The sequence below is a fragment of the Eschrichtius robustus genome, chromosome 3 (assembly GCF_028021215.1).
Source record: "Eschrichtius robustus isolate mEscRob2 chromosome 3, mEscRob2.pri, whole genome shotgun sequence".
Lineage (NCBI taxonomy): Eukaryota > Metazoa > Chordata > Mammalia > Artiodactyla > Eschrichtiidae > Eschrichtius > Eschrichtius robustus.
Window position 1 is genome coordinate 100503964 of NC_090826.1, and position 23129 is coordinate 100527092.

Here is a 23129-nt window from a genome sequence, read left to right on the forward strand (position 1 = left end):
CCATTCTAATAGGTATGATGTGATATCTCGTGGGTTTGGTTTGCGTTTCCCTTATGATTACTGATGTCAAGCATCCTTTCGTGTGCCTGTTGACCATTTATATATCTTCTCTGGAAAAATGTCTATTCAACTCCTTTGCCCATTTTTTAATCTGATTGTTGGGGGGGGTTGTTTAATAATATCCTTTATCTATGTCTTTTCACCCACCACCCATTCATCAGAAAAACAAAACTGGGGAATTTAAATTTCAGAAAAATAACCACTATTGCTTTAGAAAATTATTGTATTAAATTCAGTTGTACTTCTACTTTGACCCAGAAAGCCCTCAATTTACTCAGAGATTATGTTTGAAAAGATTAGAAAAAAATAAAGTATTAAACAATCCTGAAAAACTAATAATAAAACTAAGTGGTTAATTATTTTTATTTCTCTCTCTCCTCAAACACTCCCCTCCAGGCCCCACTCCTCGCCCCCCACACACACAGAAGGAGGATGAGGAAATTTTGCATAACCAATGAAGGCTATTTCTGGATGCCTTCAGAACATATGCAGGTTGATGACGTAGGTTCTTAATCACTTTAGCAACATATGACTTTTCTTTGATAGCGATATATTTTCAAGGTACTCTTACACTTAGCAACTTTAAGGGCTCAAACTGAGCAATGAAAGAATCGAAATACAAAGGGAAAACAGAGAATGGAAAACTCAAAGATGATTAATTTCATCATCTTATAAAATTGTGGGAATTATATACCTTATAGAACTGATGAAAATTATCAGATATTTGTTAAAGCACCCAGCTCAATGCCTGGCACATAGTAACTACTCAAGTACTGCCTAAATCTGAACCACCAAAAACTATGCCAGAACTGGAAGACAAGGAGATTAGGGAAGAGGGAATGAAAAGAAGATTAAAAACAAGAAATCCACTAAAATTTATTAATAGTGGTGGTAAAAAAAAAAAAAAAAAATTAGGGGGAGGGGGCACACAGCCTAGTTCCTGCACATTTCACTCCTCTGAGTGGTAAATAAGAAGATAGAAGGAAATATATTCCAGGTTCAATAGTTTCACACAATAGTCACAAAATTATTCATTCAGTCCAGATAGCTTGATTGTAACCGAAGTGGACTGAGAAGTAAGAACATGAGACATAAGTACTAGGTATCTGAAATTTGAGGAATAGCTACATTCAGTGTTTTTCACTGATCATTACTCAATAGTTTAGAACAGTAGTGAGCTACCTTTTTTGCATGTAGGACAATTCAGGAAAAATAATGTTTATAAACCACAAAATTTTTTCATTCAAATTTAAGTACTTTTTGAGTAAAATACCCTTATAATGCCTCTTTTATAAAAGAGAACCAATGAAAAAATTAAGTGCTGCTTTTTAAGTAGGTAAAATGTTCAACTTTGAGAAGAAACAACATGGAGGCAGCTGTATAATATTTTATCCTCGTATTATATCACAGATTGTTGTAAGGTTAGATGGGCCATGAGTTATTCAAGTGGTGTCTCTGACTGAGAGAAGAGAAGGAAGCAAGGAACATTTGTGTTCCAGGTAAAGTTTGGTGCTTTTTTCATAGGTTATATAATATTCTACATGAACTTTTTAACTAAATGATTTCATAAGAAGAATAACGTTTTTCTAATTATAACATTTTAAACCTTAGAGTTCATGTAATCCAAGTAAAATTTTTAAAGCCCAAGAAACAGATCCAGAGAGTCTAGTTGAATACTTGGCCATGGTGAGATAGGAGCCATGACCCCAGTTGTGGCAGAGATTGCTACCTGTACCCTAAAATTTTTCCTTGCTTCTTCTTCAGGAATAGAATAGTATATGGGAAACTGTCTGCCCAGCATTATTGCATTTCCCAGTGTCTTTTACAGTTTGGATATAGCACATGTATAAGTTCTTTTCAAGGGAATGTGAGCCAGCATAATGTTGCCTCTTCCAGGCCAGTGTCTTAAGACCAGAAAAGGAGGCCACACCTCTTTCACATTTTTCTCTCATCTTCTTGCCACCTGCAGTCTGAATGTGGCAGCAACAATTCTGATCATTCAGATAAGGACAATACCATAGAGCAACAGTTCTCAGGATGTGGTCCCTGGGACCAATGGAGGTCCCCCAGACCTTTTCAGGGGGTCTGGTTTTGGTTAATAATAATTTTTAGTAGTAATATCCTACATTATTTGCTGTACTCCTTACAAAAATTATAGTATACATAATACTACCTTAAATAGTATCATGAATTTATGTCATATAGAATAATAGAATGCTTAATATAAAATTATTTTAAATTTATAGCTTATACTAAAGAGCAATTGGGCAAACAGTTCCTTTAAACTGTCAGAATTGTGCTTCGGCGCCTAATGTTGCATGAGTTACACAAGATTAGATAGCAGCATCTTCTGTTCTTTTCATCACACTTGTATATTTTTTTATAACTTTGCTTAGATATGAACTAGAGTATTATGGCATTTCAGAATTTATTCATTTGGCTTTCACATTCATTTACTACATGCCAACATGATCATTTGGTACCTAGTTTTATTTTCCATATATGCTAGGCAATTCAGGCCTATGTAAGATGTAAGAGTTAGCAGAGGTCAAAACTAAAAAGATAAATGGCATGAAAAAGAATATAAACATAAGGACTTATACATGCAAACTTAAATCATATTAAAGTTGTATCTCTTATACTGTAAATGAATAATTAAGATAAATATTTTTTTAACTCTGCTGGGAAGTAACACACATACCAAAATTCAAAAAGGAGCTGGAGTTATTTGACTGAACAGAGTCTGCAGGCTTGTTTGATGGGGAAGAATTACAGATACCTAGAATCAAAAGAAAAAAATGTAAGGGAAAAAATGGATACAGACTCAGACCACATAATTGTTGAGATTACACATTTCCTCCAAATTAATTAATACTTCCAGATAAACATATCACTATCAAATGTAACAAAATGTAGTTGTTTACAAATGGGTTGACACTATAATTTTCTCATTTTTGTGTGCGTATTTTTTTTTAAGTTTTCTTTTCTTTGCAAACAGATTGTTTGTATAATAAACCCAACACTAGAGAGAATCACCAAAGGATTCAGGAATACAATCCATTTTATTGTGAATCAACTTTTTCTGGGATTTACATTTTGGCTTTCAACTGCATCTTATTTTGCACTCTGATCGCTCTTAAGTACACTTTTAAATAATTTGTTCTCCACATTAGCTCAACCGTGGCAAGTCTGTGATTTTTCTTCCACCATCCTCTACGCCTGGAATATCTTTCTTCACTTTCCAGCCTACTTTTTTCCCATTATGGATGATTCTAGTTAGGCCCAGAATCTCCCCAAAAGCACTGTTATGTTGCTTTGTTTTGCTATTTTAGCTACCTATAGGCAGACTTAAAAATATATTTCTCTTCCCAGCACCTTAATATATTCATGTATCAGTATCCACCCAATTCTGAAAACAATCCAGTGAAAACATGGTCCATATTTTGCACAAGCACTGTCTAGCAGCAAAAAAGGATAATTTCAGGCTTGTATAAACTTTCTAAGAAACAGTACATAATTGGGGAGAAATTACTAAATATTCACCTTTTTTTTGTTCTCATCATTTTCAGAATGTAGTGTGAGGACTGCATATATGTTTGTACACACATACCTAATACTAAGATTCTAGAAAGACCTCCCCCTTCCTGGAGCTACTTGAGTATGAATCACTAGAGTAAATCATGAATTTCAATCAGATTCAGTTAAAATATATATTTATTGAATACCTACTATGTGGCAAGCATTGGGCTAGCCACTGATGATAGAGACATGGAAAACAAGTGGGTGAAGGTGAGAAAGTTCAGGAGATAGCAATCATCTCTATACTGCACATGAGCTGAGAGGTATATACATCCTTCAGAAAGAAAACAATTGTCCCAAAAGGGAATACTGATTTTTTATAACTGGAGACAAAGATTTTGCATATATGTATAGTGAACTACTATTCTGCATCTAGCTTGTTATAGATACTTTTATGCTGCCTGCTCAGCATTAATTCCTTCTTCTGATAATAGAACTTGAATTTTCCTTTAAGAAACCACCCCTCTCCAATGTTCAGCTCCCATACTTCTTGTGGAGCTCATTCAACCCTTAGATGAAGGAGCTGACCTATGACTAGGGCTGTCAGTTGGTACTTTGCCATGGTCGCACCAGTTGTTTAGGTCTGACCTCATTCCTTATTGGTCACTGTCCACATGTAACAATTGTTGAATGTTAGGTATGACACTATCCTCTTAATCCAAGCATTAAATATACTGGCAATAATTGGTTTAGGTTTGGCCAAGACAATCAGGCCCAATCAACACTAGTCATCAATCAAGCTGTTGCTTGAGCAACCAGGAAAGAGCTCATTTTTTTCATCATAAGCCTGAAATCACACGGTAAAAGCCTGCCTATGAGTGAGCTAACAGAGTGAAACAAAGTTGAGAGATACGGAATTAGAGATTAGGCCCTAATTACATCATTTGAACTCTTGGTCATAAGCCAATAAATTCCCCTTTTCTGCTTAAGCTAGCTTAAGTTGGGTTTTCTGTCACTTGCAAGTGAAGGATTTCCTAGCAGCTAAAGTTTCCCACCAAAAGTAGGCATCAGGTGTCATAGCTGACAGCTTCAACTCTTGTCACCAGCAGCCAGAATGATCTTTTCAAAAGACAGATCATGTAACATCTCTGTCTAAAACTCTTCTGTGACTTCCCATTGGGTCATTAACATGACCCATAAGGATCTAACTACCTCTCATCTCCACCACCTTTCGGACACACCTTACTCCTTTCTCCTCTTAATACCCTGCAGCTATGATGGCTTCCTTTGAGTTCCTACAACACACCAAATTCACACTGTTCTGTTCACCATCACATACCCAGTGCCTTGCAGAATGCCTGGCACAGAGGAGGCACTCAACAAATATTCATTGAATGAATGAATGAAAGAAAGAGCCTGACACCAGGCTTAGATGCTAACTTAAAACAACAGGTGAAGAATCCTAATTTCGGTAAAAGTAGGACCAGTAAGGCATCCAGGCTAAAGGGAGAACATATAGAACTCAGGAGGCATGGACCATCTAGAAGGGGAAGAGAACACATGCAAGTAAAGGCAGATAAGTCTAAAGCTTCAGGATCAATTTTGGGGGCCAGATTTTGTTCTTAAGTTAAGGACAAAAGACCAGAGGGTGAAGGCAACTGAGAAATAGAAATTAGCATAAATCTAGAGAATGACCTGGGAGCTCTTACTTAGAAGTAAGACTCAGAGTCTCAGACAGTCATACCGTATCTCACATCTATGCCAACCTAAATCTACCTGAAGTTTCTGTATCTTCGTTTGATATCCCCATGACAGGGTTGGAGCTAGAGAAAGAAAGTTTTTTGGGTTTGTTTTCTGCTTTTTTTAGAGAGAAAGAAAACTGTAGGGACTTCCCTGGTGGTGCAGTGGTTAAGAATCCGCCTGCCAATGCAGGGGACACAGGTTCCATCCCTGGTCTGGGAAGATCCCACATGCTGAGGAGCAACTAAGCCCGTGCGCCACAACTACCGAAGCCCATGCACCTAGAGCCTGTTCTCCGCAACAAGAGAAGCCACCGCAATGAGAAGCCTGAGCACCGCAACCAAGAGTAGCCCCCGCTGGCCGCAACTTGAGAAAGCCTGCGTGCAGCAACGAAGACCCAACGCAGCCAAAAATAAATAAATAATTTGAAAAAAAAAAGAAAACTGGGTGTTTCATAAGCTAAGCTGATCAAATCAATCTTTGGTTAGCTATTCAAGTCACTCATTTCTTTGCTTTTAGCTGTTTTATTTCTTATGTTATATACTATAATTTCCTCTTGCAGTGTTTAAATTCTCTTTTGACTGACTTTAGAGGAAAGAGTATATTTTCCAGTCATGCTTTAGCCCATCATAGGTAAGAAATCAGTTCACTTCAGAGATCAGGTGTGGTGGCAATGAAAGCAGACTAGCACAAGATCATGGACAGGGAGATAGAATGAAAAGAGTTAAGATTCAGCTCTAAACCTTCTTACTTAGATTATACCTTAAATCAAGTTTTCTCAGTGCTCTTTGTCCCTCCCTACAATACCAGTATAGTATCAAATAGCTGTTTGGTCCTTGATGACTAACCCAATGGATCAAATTTGTAAAAAATATACCACAACGTTTTATATACTTTGTAGTTGTAAATAGGATTTCTAAGATAATCAGTTTCCCACAGCTTCAGGAGTCCGGGTTTTGTTTTCATTACAATATAGGAAAAACAGTAAGCAACAGACTTTTATTGCTAATAATACTTGGTAAAAATGGAAATGTGTCAATACTTTGCTTATTTCATTAAATCAACACATTTGTTTCACAATATGCTTTGCTATGACTACTTTCAAAGAAAGTACATCTGAGGTTAGACTGCTGGGAATTTTAAATAACACACTTGTATGACAGCATCTTAGCATGGGTAGAAAGTGCCAAACATCATACTATTATTCCTGTGTATCAAACAGAAACTTTCTTTCCCCTTACTCCCTACCCAGTATTAGCGTTGTGGAAACTAGCAGAGTACAAGGCCTAGGGGTGATTGTTCTGATACATAGGACCCTAACAAGGTTCTGTTTAGGAATAATATTGTTCATTTTTTCAGAGTAGTTATATAAGGAAAAATTACATAATATTGAAAGTGGTATGTGTATTCTAAAAATAAGTAAAAGAAACTTACTCTTTTTCATGTTTCGCAAAATTTTCAAACTCTACAAAATGAAGAAAAGGAAAAAGTGAGTTTTTTCCCTGTGAAATCCGAAATACTTTAATCAACTAGAAATATAGACTTCAGTCAAAAGGATTAATTTCTTTAAAAAGGGATATCAAATGTACAAAATTATTTTTCTATCTTGCCATTTTTAATTCAGTGCAAAGTCTCCACTTGATCTTATCTTGCTACATTTTCCACCCATATAAGAATCACACTATTTATTTAGAAATAGTGCTATCGTTGTGTCAGGGGGAAAGATGGAGTTCCTACTTGTCTTCTTTACTAGGCGACCATTCCAGGACCCACAATGGCTTCTGAAGATAGCTGTGATACATTGCCATTCCCATTCAGGCCAAAAAATTTTGCCAGTCATTTTCTGTACTCAGTTTACTGAGGTTCACTTCATACTGTTAACCATGCTACTTTCTTCTCCCTCTTTCAGCAAACCCACGTCTTCTGCCTCCGTTATGGTGAAGTCTCTAACTTAACCTCTTCTAGGAATCTACCCAGATATCTTCTTTTCTTCACATTTCCTCAGGGTGTATGTTTTCAGTTTGTTCCATAGTATTTTACTTTTTGATAATTTTCATGTTGTTTCTTATACAGGCATTCTAGTAGATCAACTGTGCTCTTCTCAAGGACATTTAGATGTCCTTTATGACATTTCTGTTTTCCTAATACTTAGGAATGTAATCTTCTATATAATAGATATTTAATAATTTTTTTTGAAAAATTTAATTTAGTTTTTAAATATAGATTATTTATAATTCAAAATATCCTAGTAAAAATGCTCCCATCTTTGTTCTCCATCTACCTAGTTTCTGACCCTCCCCCTGCAGGTAACCATTGTTGTTAGTTTTTATGTATCCTTCCAAAGTTACTTATGAATATATAATATAAATATAGATCATATTTTCACCCTTTTAAGCAAAAGTTAATAAAATATATAAAAGTATACTGAGAGAGTCCTCATTCTTTTTTTAGCTGCATAGAATTCCATTGTATGCATATACCATGATTTATGATTTATTTAATCAGTTCCCCTGATGATTAACATTTATGTTCCCAATTGTCTACCCTTATAAATAATGGTATAATGAATAACCTGGTATACATTTCATTTCATGTATGAGCAAGCATATTTGTGGGATAAATTCCTAAATGTGGAATTGTTGGGTCAAAGGATATATGCATTGGTAATTTTGATAGGTATTGCTAAATTGTCCTCCACAGAAGTTATACCACGTACATTCCCACCAATAGTTCAAGAGTGTGCTTATTTTCCCGTAGCCTGCCTAACAGAGAGTGTAGTCAGACTTTGCAATTTGCCCTTCTGAAACATGAAACACAGTATGTGACTGTGGTTTTAATTCGTATTTCTTTTATTATGAGTGAGGTTGAACATATCAGATGTTTAAAGGTCAGATCATGCACATTTACTTATCTTTGAATTATCAGATCATGTATTTTTGCTCACTTTTCTTTTAGGGTTATTATTTTCTATGAATTGCTAAAGAAATATATAATATTAAAGAAATATAGTCCTTTGACTATGATGCCAATTGCAGATATTTTTTTCTCCAATTTGTTCTTTGTCTTTTGATTTTTAAGGTGATTTGGTGTTGTTGTTTTACCATGCAGAAATTTTCTGTTTTACTTAGTTAAATTTATAAATCTCCCTTCTTATGGCTTTTGGATTTTGAATCATAGTTATAAAGATCATTCCCACTCCCAGGTTGTAAAGTAATCTTTCCAGGTCTTTTTAGTACTTTGATGGGTTGTTTTTTTGTTTTTTAGCATTTAAATCTTTTATCCAACTAGAATATATCCTGGTATAGCTGTGAGGTATGGATCCTACCTTTTTTCCCTCTAGGTTGTTATCCAGTTGAACCAACAACAGTGATTAAAACATCCATCTTTATTCCCTGACTTGAAAGGCTCCCTTCATCATATACTAAATTCCTATACATTTTTGGATCTATTTCTGAAGTTTTCCTTCTGCTCTGTTGGTATGTGTTTCTTTTCATACACCAATATCATACCATATTTATTATTGATGCTTTACGATGTTTTAATATCTGATAAAGCTACCCTTCTTTCATTGCTTTTACTTTTTTTTTTTTTTTTCGGTTTACTGACTATTCTTGCTCTTTTTTCCCCCCATATGAACTTTGGAATCAATTTGTCTAGTTTCAGGGAAAAAAAGTTGATAGTTTTATTGGGCATGCTTTAAGTTGTTGGGGTTTTTTAAAAAATTTTTGGTTTCTCTCTATTAATTTTGATCGTTGTGAGACCAACAGTGACTATCAGTGAAAATATTTAGTCTAATTTTTCATCTTAATGCTGGTGGCCCGGGGTTGGAGTGGCAGGGGTAGGGACACTTTCAGTAATGGAAAGCCTCTGGCATATTTCCATAAACTCCTATCTTCTTTACCTTACTCCTTGTGAAACATTTTCCAGGAGTCTTCAACGTCTGTTTTGAAGATGTTGAATTTTCCATGGTGTTAGGACAGCTAGCAGAATAAGTCTCTATAGGTTGAGCCTGCATACCTAAAAAAAAAAGTGTTTTGTTGCATAGCTTCTTAAGCCTTCAGATTGTATACAGGTATATGTTCAGTAATTCTTAGCTTGACTTTTTTATGCATTATTTTTGCAATGCATTATGGGATTTTTAAATGTATTATTTTTATCTTATTTAATCATTCTTTGTACCTTTTCCATTTAGATCCTATTTTATTGTTAACCTTTAATGGTCTCATTTTTATAACTTTTTTGAGAGAGAGCATTGCCACTTACAATCTTCATCAGCAACAAGGAAGGACTCTAAGGTTCTTTCTGGCAGTGGAGGTGGCAGGGAAGAAGAACGATCTTGGTGTCGATCTATGAAAAGAGTATACAACAAAGCAAAAAAAAAAAAAATTCATCAATTAAAAGTCCTAAGTCAAGATCCCTTTCTGAGACAAATATCATATGATATTGGGCTTCCCTGGTGGCGCAGTGGTTGAGAGTCTGCCTGCCAATGCAGGGGACACGGGTTCGAGCCCTGGTCTGGGAAGATCCCACGTGCCGCGGAGCAGCTGGGCCCGTGAGCCACAGCTACTGAGCCTGTGCGTCTGGAGCCTGTGCTCCGCAACAAGAGAGGCCGCGACAGTGAGAGGCCTGCGCACCGCGATGAAGAGTGGCCCCCGCTTGCCGCAACTAGAGAAAGCCCTCGCACAGAAACGAAGACCCAACACAGCCATAAATAAATAAATAAACAAATACTTAAAAAAAAAAAAAGTAAAAGTCTATAAAAAAAAAATCATATGATATTGCTTATACATGGAATCTAAAAAATGGTACAAATCAACTTAGTCACAAAACACAGAATCACAGGTGTAGAAAACAAATTTATGGTCACCAAAGGGGAAGTGGGGGGGAGGAATAAATTGGGAGATTGGGAGATTGGGATTGACATATACACATTACTATATATAGAATAGATAACTAATAAGGACCTACTGTATAGCACAGGGAACTCTACTCAATACTCTGTAATGGCCTATATGGGAAAAGAATCTAAAAAAGAGTGGATATATGTATGTGTATAACTGATTCACTTTGCTGTATACCTGAAACGAACACAACATTGTAAATCAACTATACTCCAATAAAAATTATTTTAAAAAATCCCTTTTTGGTTTTGTATAACTTTTCCAATTTTTCAATATTAACCTACAACAGCCAAATAAAAAATTATCTGAACGTTGACTGGAGCCTCAAGAACTTTGTTATTCTAGCTCTTTCGCCAATGAGCCAATGCTTCATCACAAACTTGTAGCTCACTTACAGAAGTATTCTTCCAAAGAAACTGAACCTGAATTTAGTCAAGCTTCTAATCTTACTACAATTTTACAGAGAATCCTGGAGATAAAGGAGCATGTTAAATAAAACCATGAGGATACAAACAGCCAAGTCCAGAATATTAGCCAATCTTAAGGACAAATGGCCCATTCCCTCAACAAATAAATGGCATGAGAAAACATAAAAAGAAGAACTGTTACAAACTTTAAAAGGCTTAAGAAACATAAACTAAAGGCAATGTGCAGACTTTGTTTGAATCCAGCTTCACATAAACCAACTGTAAAAAGACATGTTTGAGACAGTTTGAGAAAATTGAACAAAGTCTGTATATTAGATAATATTAAGGAATTATTATTAATTTTATTAGTGTGATTACTGCTATTATGGTAGATTTAAACTGTGTGTTTGAAAATTTCCATGATAAAGAATTTTAAATAATGGAGCTATTTTCCCACAATGTAAGTCCTAGAACACAAACGGTGTTCTATTGATGTACGCTTCTCGCTATACAGCGCTAAGTATAATTATATACTTTATTAATGTCTTTTTTTTTTTTTTTAATTTTTTGGCCACACCGCGTGGCAGGTGGGATCTTAGTTCCCTGACCAGGGATCGAACCCGCACCCCCTGCATTGGAAGCGCAGAGTTGTAACCACTGGACTGCCAGATAAGTCCCTATTAATGTCTTTTGAAAATGAGTATGTGGTTAAGTGCTAGAGTTTTATCTGTCTTCAGTCATTGGGTTTTTCACGTCTTAGGACTTACCTATAAAGCAAGTTCTCTTGTTTATTCCTTATATGCTGGGTAATATGCAAAAATTAAGTACAATACTTATTTCCATCACCTAATACAATAACTGGCATATAGTAGGCATTTGATAAATATTTGATAACTACTCTGAAGTAGCTTATCACCTTCCCGCTTGATTTTAGGAAATATTATGAGACTATAACTTTCAGGTAACGATATCCTGACAAATACCTTCCCAAAATACCATTTTCATCTTAATACTCCCCTGATGAAGAACCTACAATGCTTATTACTTACTGAATTAAATTTAAATTCTTCTGCCAAGCTTCGTGTGTGATAAAATACACGTAACAAAATTTGCCGTTAATGACATTTAGTACATTCACAATGATGTGCAATCATCACCACAATCTAGTTCCAAAATTTTAATCGTCCTGAAAAGAAACTCCACACTCATTTAGCAGTCTCTCCCCATTCCCTCCAGATTAGATTGGCAACCACAAATCTGCTTTCTCTATACATAGATTTATCTGTTGTGGATATTTCATCTGCCTAGCTTTTAAGTCCTTCGGAATTTTCCCACATTTTATCTATCCAAATTTATTTTCCATATTTCCCTATAATAGAACCTCTGTTGCAATTAAATTAACCTACTTACCATTTCTCTGTACCCATCATGCTTATTTTTACCTTTGAGTCACTGCTACTCTGATCCCTGCTCCTGGAATTCCTTCTTTTTTCCTCTATCCATATTCTTAAATTTCTTTCACCTACTCAAGCCTTTCCTAACCACTCCAGTGATACCTTTCTTTTTTCCAGATTCCTGGTGATGATAATCAGTGCCACATAGATTATCACTTAATGGTTCCAAGTGAGTGCTAATTTTGTCTACCCAATTTGAATACATATATAATCATTAAGCAGTGTCCTTTCTTAAATATCCTGCCTATTCTAACACTGTATAAGGCACACGGAACTTGCTTAGGAAATGTTCATTTAATAATTACCTAATAAAAGTTATAATAGGTAACATTTAATGAGAGCTTATTATTTGACAACCACTGTGCAAAAAGCTTTATATGCTTTATCTTACTAGATCCTCACAAAAATCATCTTAGAAGGGGAGTTCTATTATCCTCATTTTATAAGTGAGAAAAATCGATAAAGTATGTAATGTAACCAAGGTCATAGATTTTGATAACTATTGGTAGGCTGGGGATTTGAATGAAAGTCTACCTGACACCAAAGCTCATGCTTTTTAACCTCTATGTTATACTGCTTATTTACGTATTTGAACAATATGTTAATATGAATAAATGTGTTAAGGGCAACTACTACCTGTTATAATGTATGTAAAGTACCTATCAGTGTTCAAAGGATGTTTGCTGTTGATGTTGTTATTCAATGTATAAAACAAGCAGGAAAGTACTAGAGAAGCAGTGGCAAGTTAAAGACCTAAGTGACCAGAAATAACTTTTTAGAATCACACTGTTAACAATGATAAAACCAGTAAAATGGAACTGCTGCAAAGTTTTAAGAGATTGTATCTAAAATAGTTTGGGGTTTTTTGTTTGTTTGTTTTTTTAGGGCTATATATCAAGGAGCAGAATTCTAAAATCCTGTCTTCCTTTTGCCCTTGACAAAACAAAACTACTAGCCTAGGAAAACCAGAAATAAATCAACAAATAGTGGAAGCTATTATGGAAACCATGTCATCTCCTGAGGTGAATTACTCTAAACTTAATGAGCCATTCTTGCAGTACAAATTCTTAGGGCTAAATGTCATCTAAAGCCAAAGAAAATTTTTTACCTGATTTGGGACTCTGGGGTTTTACACTCTGAAAAAGAAAGAAAGTCAAAGTGAAAGAAGAACATGTATACAAATCTATAAACTCAAAGCAATAAATAGCATTTTAAAATTATATTTCATATACCACTAGAGATAGTTATGAAATGTTGACCCTATTTTTCCTAATTTATAAATGTGCTGAACTGTGAAGAATCATCCACTCCTACAGTGATTTGTATATGTCATGAATATTGGTCCTAAATTGATCCTTTTTATAGTTATTTCCTTCCTACTCAGAACATTTCCCTGAAAATTTAATTCCAGGTAAGGTTGTTGCCACTGAAATTACTTCATGACACTGAAAAAGTAGTGATTGTTCTTTACTCTGGGAGTTGTTAAGATAAAGACCATTAGCAATAATAGTAACAGTTACTAGCACATTAAAAGTGTAATTTAAGGGCTTCCCTGGTGGCGCAGTGGTTAAGAATCCGCCTATTAATGCAGAGGACATGGGTTCAAGCCCTTGTCCGGGAAAATCCCACATGCCGCGGAGCAACTAAGCCCATGTGCCACAACTACTGAGCCTGCTCTCTAGAGCTTGTGAGCCACAACTACTGAGCCCACGTGCCACAACTACTGAAGCCCGCGTGCCTAGAGCCCATGCCCTGCAAAAAGAGAAGCCACCACAATGAGAATCCCGTGCACCACAACGAAGAGTAGCCTTCACTCGCTGCACCTAGAGAAAGCCCGCACGCAGCAACAAAGACCCAACACAGCTAAAAATAAATAAATAAAATAAATTAAAGAGAAAAAAAAAAGTGTAATTTATAAGGCAGGGAATATTTGCCCGCCAGCACTGCAACTGTAAGTGTGTTTAAATGTTTTAGTTAATTACTTTTCTGATCTCTGAAATTTTAAGATAGTTGGTTCATAGAATTATATACAAATGAATAACAGATTGTTGAAGGTATAGGTTTTTCTTCTAGAAGCAGGGAACATTATTCCAAAAGGTTTATCTTAAATAATATAGACATCTGTTATTTTTTTTAAAAAACTACTCTCTATGTTATCACAGCTAACAAGAAACAGCCTACCAGATGACTGCTATGAACAAGCAATCTACTTATGAAACAATTATTTTTGCCTTAACTGTCCTTCAAGAATAAAGTCAAATGTTTCTTCTTTCACTGTCTTCCTTGATCACTTCCAACCTGAAGGGATCTCTCACAGTTTCAAAGTTCTTATCTTCCATATGGCACTGATTATATTTGCCTTGTTATAATAAATACAGACAAAAATAAAGACTTGTGTACACATGCTATATCCCCACTACTGAACTGTAAGTTTCTTAAGGGCAATAATTGTGTCTTATACATCTTTTTATCCCCCACATCCTCTAGCACATTGTTTTATAAATAGTATCCGCCTAGGATTTACTAAGTGATAGGTGTTAAAAATAAAAGGAAGGGGCCTCCCTGGTGGCGCAGTGGTTAAGAATCCGCCTGCCAGTGCAGGAGACATGAGTTCAAGCCCTGGTCCGGGAAGATCCCACATGCCGCCGAGCAACTAAGCCCGTGCTCCACAACTACTGAGCCTGAGCTCTAGAGGCCGCAAGCCACAACTGCTGAGCCTGCGTGCCACAACTACTGAAGCCCGTGTGCCTAGAGCCCACGCTCTGCAACAAGAGAAGCCACTGCAATGAGAAGCCCACGCACCGCAACGAAGAGTAGCCCCCGCTCACCGCAGCTAGAGAAAAGCCTGCGCGCAGCAACGAAGACCCAATGCAGCCAAAAATAAATAAATAAATAAGTAAATTTATGAAAAAAAAATGTATATATAAGGAATAGGACTATAGTCCGTTGAATCCAAGTGAGTAGAGTCAGAAAAAAGTTATTGACCTTGCTTGGTCTAAGTCTTACCAAATCATCAAATTTCTTTGATTCAGATGTTCTACTACATTCTAGTGATGTTCCAATTTTTACCTTCACAGCTGAAGATGAAGATTTGGGAACATCCAGGGGGAATTCTCCTGTAAAAAAAGTAAATATGTTTCAATTTTAGTGCTGTAATTTTAGAGAGCAATTGTTACTCGGCAATAGCACACAGAATATTGAGAAGACCTAAGAAGTAATATAGTTAATCCACACTTTATTTTACACTTACTGAACTGTACTCACCAGCTTCCTCTACCACAATAAAAGATTCAGGTGTCCGTTCAGGAAGCGGAGGGGGAATTTCATCATTTATTCTTGAAGAAGTTGCTATCCAAAATGTCCGAAATATAATCAAAAATTTTAATTAGAAAAATCCAAAGAAAATTCTTATATTCTAATCTTGATACAAATTATGTCAAGCATCATTAATATATTTAAGCTGGTATCTCTTCACTCAAGGAGAAAACAACATAAATTCTCTAATCCTAAATTGGAAACCCAGGCGGATTTTGATTTTTCTTCAAGATTTATTATTTCTTTTAAAAGCTCAAAGGTATTTTGATTAAGTCACTGAGTATCAGTTAACATAATGTAACATCTTATATTAATTTAGGAAGCTTTGGATTGTTTTCTCCATAACTCTTGCCTTTTGTTTTACATAGAATATACAACATCATAAAGCACGTTGACATGCCAAAGATTCAATTACAGAGCAGGTAAAAATCACAAAGATTTTAGTATCTCTTCTTCATTCTTATAGAATTAAGAATATTGATATTTTTCCTGTTTACAAAAAAATGGTATAACAAGGTTTTCTATATTTCTATAGAAGTATTCAGAATTTTTATAGAATTTTAATGCTATTATGAGAAACTGCCACCAGATGGCAGACATGTCAATGTTGCTACAACCCTTGAAGATAAGGATTTGGTTCCTAATGCTGACACTCAGGGAAGTTTACAGAGCTATAGGTATCTAGAAAAATAAAATTTCGTTAAATCATAAAACAAGATCAAAGTATGTAATCCTTCCTTCTAACCAAAGAAGAAACTAGATCCAGATGAAATATTTTTATAACAAAACTATGCATGTACATATCTATTGAGGAACTCTGTACAGTAAATAATGTCATAGAGAAAAAGCTTTCTCTACTTCCTACCTAGGTGGATCATTCTTTATAAATTTCTGATGACATATCTAAGAGAGTTAAACTTGCTTTAACTCTTCTTTCACAACGTCTTCTTTCATATCAAACTATTATAATTATCTAACCAAATATTTACTTCTACTTTCAAACCACTCAGTAATATGAAACAATATGCATAATATGCAAAAATACAGAACTATAAGAGATAAAATATGAAATTAAAGTCGCATAAGATTAAAATATCATACGGAATACTGAACATGTATCCTCATCTCTAAATTTATTATAAAAGGACAAGAGGGAATCAAGTCCTCCTCTTCCAGCTCCTGCAGGAAGAAAATTCAATTCTGAGCAATCTGTTCAATTTAGTATAGACACATGATTCTCCAACAAAAATTCTGAGTGACCATGTGGTGCTGTTGATCAAATCTTTTCTGATGTTTTTTTGGAAGTTGCTTCTGCATGCTAAGGATAAATTGTGGACTTTTTTTTTTTAACATCTTTACTGGAGTATAATTGCTTTACAATGTTGTGTTAGTTTCTGCTGTATAACAAAATTGTGGACATTTGATAGACACTTCTAGGAATGAGGACTGCTGCCTTTAGAAGCACGCCTGCTGGCATAGGTCCTGTACCAGATCTGACTGCCTCCACTATTGCTTGTTTCATGGAATATTACATATCTGTTATTGCTATTTTCAACTTATCACATCATCAAAACACTCATGGAATTTATTTTTTTGAGGAGGAGAAAAAGGAGAAGGAAGCAGAGAAGGATAAGAGGGTGGGGGGGTAAAAAAAAACGTATCTTATAGAAACAAAGTCAAATCTAAAATGCTGTACAAACTTTTAAAAATAACTTACCTACTACTGCTGTCTCTTGGGTCAGTGGTGGGGGGAAATTGGTCGGAGGAGTCAGTGCTAAAGAATCACGTGAATTGTAATAAGGAAAGAGGGTTGTAGAAGATTTTGGCAGTGAAGAACAAGGTAAAACAGTTTCATCTTGCTTCTCAGGTAAATCAAGAGACATCTTAGAACCAGCACTACTTGGAGACAATGATGAAAAATAAGGATCTTCTACTAAAGACATGTAAGAAAGTACTTTAAAAGCACCAGAGTCATGCTGCTTTGCATTAGAGGCATTGCACATTTGATGCTTAGAGTCATATGATGGTGAATAATTCAGTTCTGCTGAAGAAACATGCATCACTTTTTGAGCCTGCTCAAGACAAGAATTGTGTGGGTGAGATTCCAAATAAAAATTTTCCTTGACGTCCAACTCTTTGGTGTCTCTCTGTTGCATCAATTCAAAGGGAGTTGATTTGGTCCGCATTATTGGCCCCTTTAAATTAAAACATCTTCCTGCTGCATTTACAGGTTTAGAGTTAGGACGTGCTCCAAACAAAATGGAGCTCAAGTCCAAACTTTGATGCTTCTGAAGAGGCTCCCCAGCTATTGGGAATACCTTTCTCTCCCATTTCATGGTTGTGTCAGCATTTTTGTTACAACCACAATTTAGCTCCAAAAACTCTAAAGAACTGCTCTGTTTAGAAGGGTGCATTACTAACCCTTCCTTTTCACTTATTTCAGAAATCCTGAGGTCAAAGGAAGAAGCTTCTGCACTTTTCACCCTTATCCTTCCTTTGCTCTGTTGGTTCATCACTTTTGCTTCTTTTATGATGCTGAAACAAAAAAGAAAGTAATGATGATACCATATCCCAAAGAGGTCTCTTCCCATATCCTCTTCTCAGCATCACTATGAGATATAAGCATGAGATTTTCCTCCCAGACACAATTAGATAACATTTAGATGTGTAAAATTATACTCACCTTTTTGGTAAATTAGGAGAATAAGAATCTGCTTCTTGATTGGGATTTTGCTTAGAAACTGAATACTTTGCTTGAATCTTCAAGAGAAGTAAGAGATTGTTTTTTAGTGACGCAATGGCCGTGAGAGATTTTAGCATTCATAAGACTAAGAAGTTATTTTTCAGAAAATATAAAGATTTAAAATAATTCATGAAAGAGTCATATGAGTTTCCAAAATATTGAACCCAGCAGTAACTTGTTCACATACTGAAATCAAAAGGATCAAAATAAAGGATTAAATAGTGTTATAGAAATTGAGAAGGATTTGCTTATAACATCATCTTTTCATATGTGGAAGTTCTAAAATGTTGTTTATTTAAAATATAACTTTATTCTCAGGAACACTTTACTTTCAGAACTTTCATCATCTCAACCTTTTATGTTATGTCCTCATACTTATCTTGTTCTACATTTTTCTTCCTTACTGTGCTCCAGCTATACTGGTTTTCTTGCCATTCCATAAGCATACCAAACTCGTTACCAATTCGATGCTTTTACTCTTACTATTCCCTCTGATTGAAATATTTTGCTCCAGATTTTGCATGGCTGGCTCTTTCTAAGTAATTATTCTCTACTTAAATTTCACCTACATAAGGAAACCTCTCCTGACCACTCAACCTAAAATCACACTCCCACCCACTTGCCCAAACACTCTCAATCTTTATTTTCTTCATAGGAATTATCACATTATGAAATTTGTTACTATGGCTCATGGAATCCAAGCTACCATCAATTGTACAATATATCCTGCCTTCAGGGATGTTTCAATATGTTTTTTTAAAAAGTCAGCAATTATAAGATTCCACCTGTAGCGGGTTTAATTGTGACTCTCAAAAAGATATGTTAAAATCTAATCCCGGAAATCTGTGAATGTGACCTTATTTGGAAATAGGGTCTTTGCAGATGTAATTAGTTAAGATGAGGTCATATTGGATTAGGGTGGGCCCTAATGCAATGACTTGTGTCCTTACAAAAAGAGAAAAGAGAGACTCAGAGACACACAGGGAGAATGTGGTGTGATGATGGAGGCAGAGACTGGACTGCAGTAATGTATCCTCAAGCCAAAGTACAACAAGGATTGCTGGAAAAACCAAAAAATAGCAATAGGCAAGGAAGATTCTTCCCCTAGAGCTATGAGAGAGAGCATGGCCTTGCTGACACCTTAATTTTAGACTTTGTGACTCCAGAACTGTGAGAAAATTAATTTGTTGTTTTAAACCCTCCTTGGTTTGTGGTACTTGTTACAGCAAGCCTAGTAAACTGATACAGAGACTTTAATACTCCACGTTCAATAATGAATAGAAAAATCAGATCAACAAGGAGACAGAGGACAGACATGAACAATCATGTAAACAAATAAGAACTAACAAACACTCATAGAACACTCTACCCAACAAAACATACATTCTTCTCAAACATACATGGAACATTCTCCAGGATAGACCAGATGTTAGGCCACAAAACAAGCTTTAATAAATTTTAAAAGAGAGAAGTCATACAAAGTATCTTTTTCAATCATAATGGGTTGAAACTAGAAATCAATAACAGAAGGAAACCTGGAAAATTCACAGGTATGTGTAAATTAAACCCTCTTAAACAACCAATGGGTCAAAGGAGAAATCACAATAGAAATTAGAGAATACTTAGAAATGAATGAAAATACATCATACCAAAATGTATGGAATACAGTGAAAGCAGTGCTTAGAGGTAAATTTACAGCTGTGAATGCCTGGAAGAAAGATTTCAAATTAATTACCTAACTTTATACCTTAAGGAACTAGAATAAGAACAAACTAAACACAAAGCTAGCAGAAGGAAGGAAATATTAAAAGATTAGAGCAGAGATAAATGAAATAGAGAAAACAATGGAGAAAACCAACAAAACCAAAATTTGATCCTTTGAAAAGAGCTGTAAAATTCACAAACCTTTAGCTAGAGACTGACTAAGGGAAAAAGAGAAGACTGAAATTGCTAAAATCTCAAATTACAGAAATAAAAGTGGGGACATTACTACTAATTTCACAGAAACAAAAAGTATAAGATAATAATATGAATAATTGTATGCCAACAAATTGTATGACCTGGATTAAATGAACAAATTCCTAAAAACATATGATCAACCAAAACTGATTCAGAAAGAAATGGAAAATCTGAATAGACCTACAACTAGCAAGTAGGCTGAATCAGTAATCAAATATTTTCCCAACAAAGAAAAGTCCAGGACCAGATGGCTTCATTGGTGAATTGTACCAAACATTTAAGGAAGAATAAATGCCAATCCTGCACGAACTCTTCCTAAAACTTGAATGACACTCCTAAGTCATGCAATGAGGACAGTAATTCTCTGTTGCCAAAGCTAGACAAAGATGTTACAGGCAAAAGAAAACCACAGACCAATATTCTTTATGAATATTGATGAGAAAGTCCTCAATAAAATACTAGCAAACTGAGTTCAGCATAGTAAAAGGATTACACACCATGACCAAGTGAGATTTATTTCCAGAGTGCAAGGATGGTTCAACATTCAAAAATTAATCAGTGTAATATATCATATTAATAGAATTAAGGAGAAGAAACCCACATGATCATATCGATTGAGGAAGAAAAAAATTTGACGAATTCATGATAAAAATACTTAATAAACTGGGAATATAAGGGAACTTCCTCAACATGATAAAGGCCATATATGAAAAACCCACAGCTAATATCATACTCAAAGGTGAAGGACTGAAAGCTTTCCCCCAAGATCAGGCATGAGACAAGGATGCCAATTTTTGCCATTTTTATTCAACATAATACCAGAAGTTCTAGCCAGAGCAATTAGGTAAGAAAGCAAACAAACAAATAAAGGCATTAAAATGGGAAAGGAGGAAGTAAAGTTACCTTCATTTGCAGATGACATAATTTTATATGTTGAAAGATTCCACACACACTCACAAAAAAACATGCTACAGCTAATAAACCAATTCAGCAAAATTGCAGAATATATAATCAACACACAAAAACCAGTTGCACTACTATACATTAGCAGTAAACATTCTGAAAAGGAAATTAGGAAAGCAATTCTAATATATATATATATATGTATCAAAAATATACATACTAAGGAATAAACTTAACCAAGGAAGTGAAAGACTTATATACTGAAAACTACAAACCATTGCTGACAAATAAAATAAATGGAGAGACATTCGATGTTCATGAAGTGGAAGACATTATATTGTTACGATAACATTACACAAAGTGATCTACAGATTCAATGCAATCCTTATAAAAATTCCAAAGGTGCTTCTGCAGAAATAGAAAACCTCATCTTAAAATTCATGCAGAGAGAGACCTTCAAGATGTTGGAGGAGTAAGACGTGGAGATCACCTTCCTCCCCACAAATACGTCAGAAATACATCTACATGTGGAACAACTCCTACAGAACACCTACTGAACACTGTCAGAAGACCTCAGACTTCCCAAAAGACGCCCTCAGGCAACCTCGCACAGAGGCGGGGCCAAATCCAAAGCTGAACCCCAAGAGCTGTGCGAACAAAGAAGAGAAAGGGAAATTCCACCCAGCAGCCTCAGGAGCAGCGGATTAAATCTGCACAATCAACTTGATGTACCCTGCATCTCTGGAATACCTGAATAAACAACAAATCATCCCAAAATGGAGGACCAGTGGACTTTGGGAGCAACTGTAGCCTTGGGGTTTGCTTTCTGCATCTAATTTGTTTCTGGTTTTATGTTTATCTTAGTTTAGTATTTAGAGTTTATTATCATTGGTAGATTTGTTTATTGATTTGGTTGCTCTCTTCCTCCTTTATATATATATATTTTTTTTTTTTTTCCATTTTCTCTTTTTGTGAGTGTGTATGTCTATGCTACTTTGTGTGATTTTCTCTGTATAGCTTTGCTTGTACCATTTGTCCTAGGGTTCTGCCTGTCTGTTTTTGGGGTTTTTTTAGTATAGTTTTTAGTGCTTGTTATCATTGGTGGATTTGTTTTTTGGTTTTGTTACTCTCTTCTTTCTTTTTTTATTAATTTTTAATTTATTTATATTTTTAATATTTATTTTTATCTTAATAGCTTTCTTTTCTTTCTTTCTTTCTTTCTTTCTTTCTTTCTTTCTTTCTTTCTTTCTTTCATTCTTTCTTTCTTTTTTTCTCCGTTTTCTTCTGATCTGTGTGGCTGACAGGGTCTTGGTGCTCCGGCCGGGTGTCAGGCCTGTGCCTCTGAGGTGAGAGAGCCGAGTTCAGGACATTGGTCCACCAGAGACCTCCTGGCTCCAAGTAATATCAAACAGCTAAAGCTCTCTCAGAGATCTCCATCTCAATGCTAAGTCCCAGCTCCACTCAATGACCAGCAAGCTACAGTGCTGGACACCCTATGCCAAACAACTAGCAAGACAGGGAAACAACCCCACCCACTAGAAGAGAGGCTGCTTAAAATCATAATAAGGTCACAGACACCGCAAAACACACCATAAGACACGGTCCTGCCCACCTGAAAGACAAGATCCAGCCTCATCACCAGAAGACAGGCACCAGTCCCCTCCACCAGGAAGCTTACACAACCCACTGAACCAACATTAGCCACTGCAGGCAGACACCATAAACAACAAGAACTATGAACCTGCAGCCTGCGAAAAGGAGACCCCCAAACACATTAAGTTAAGCAAAATGAGAAGACAGAAAACACACAGCAGATGAAGGAGCAAGGTAAAAACCCACCAGACCAAACAAATGAAGAGGAAATAGGCAGTCTACCTGAAAAAGAATTTAGAGTAATGATAGTAAAGATGATCCAAAATCTTGGAAATAGAACGGAGGAAATACAAGAAATGTTTAACAAGGAGAATTAGAAGAACTAAAGAGCAAACAAACAATGATGAACAACACAATAAATGAAATTAAAAATTCTCTGGAAGGAATCAATAGCAGAATAACTAAGGCAGAAGAACGGATAAGTGACCTGGAAGATAAAATGGTGGAAATAACTACTGCAGAGCAGAATAAAGAA

General features: G+C 35.6%; 1 protein-coding gene across 3 annotated transcripts in view; it reads right to left on the reverse strand.

The window, feature by feature from the left end:
• The window catches only part of PTPN22 (protein tyrosine phosphatase non-receptor type 22), a 59034-nt gene that overhangs the window by 1927 nt on the left and 33978 nt on the right, over positions 1-23129 (reverse strand). For 2 of the 3 annotated variants that reach the window (XM_068538136.1, XM_068538138.1), the window contains 9 exons: positions 18080-18156; positions 17114-17931; positions 15346-15429; positions 15088-15197; positions 13190-13217; positions 9583-9666; positions 9221-9336; positions 6754-6784; positions 2762-2839 (listed from right to left, as the gene is read on the reverse strand). In XM_068538136.1, the coding sequence (XP_068394237.1) occupies positions 2762-2839; positions 6754-6784; positions 9221-9336; positions 9583-9666; positions 13190-13217; positions 15088-15197; positions 15346-15429; positions 17114-17931; positions 18080-18156 (1426 nt within the window). The remainder of the gene's footprint in view (positions 1-2761; positions 2840-6753; positions 6785-9220; positions 9337-9582; positions 9667-13189; positions 13218-15087; positions 15198-15345; positions 15430-17113; positions 17932-18079; positions 18157-23129) is intronic. The other variant, XM_068538137.1, reaches the window with a different exon arrangement.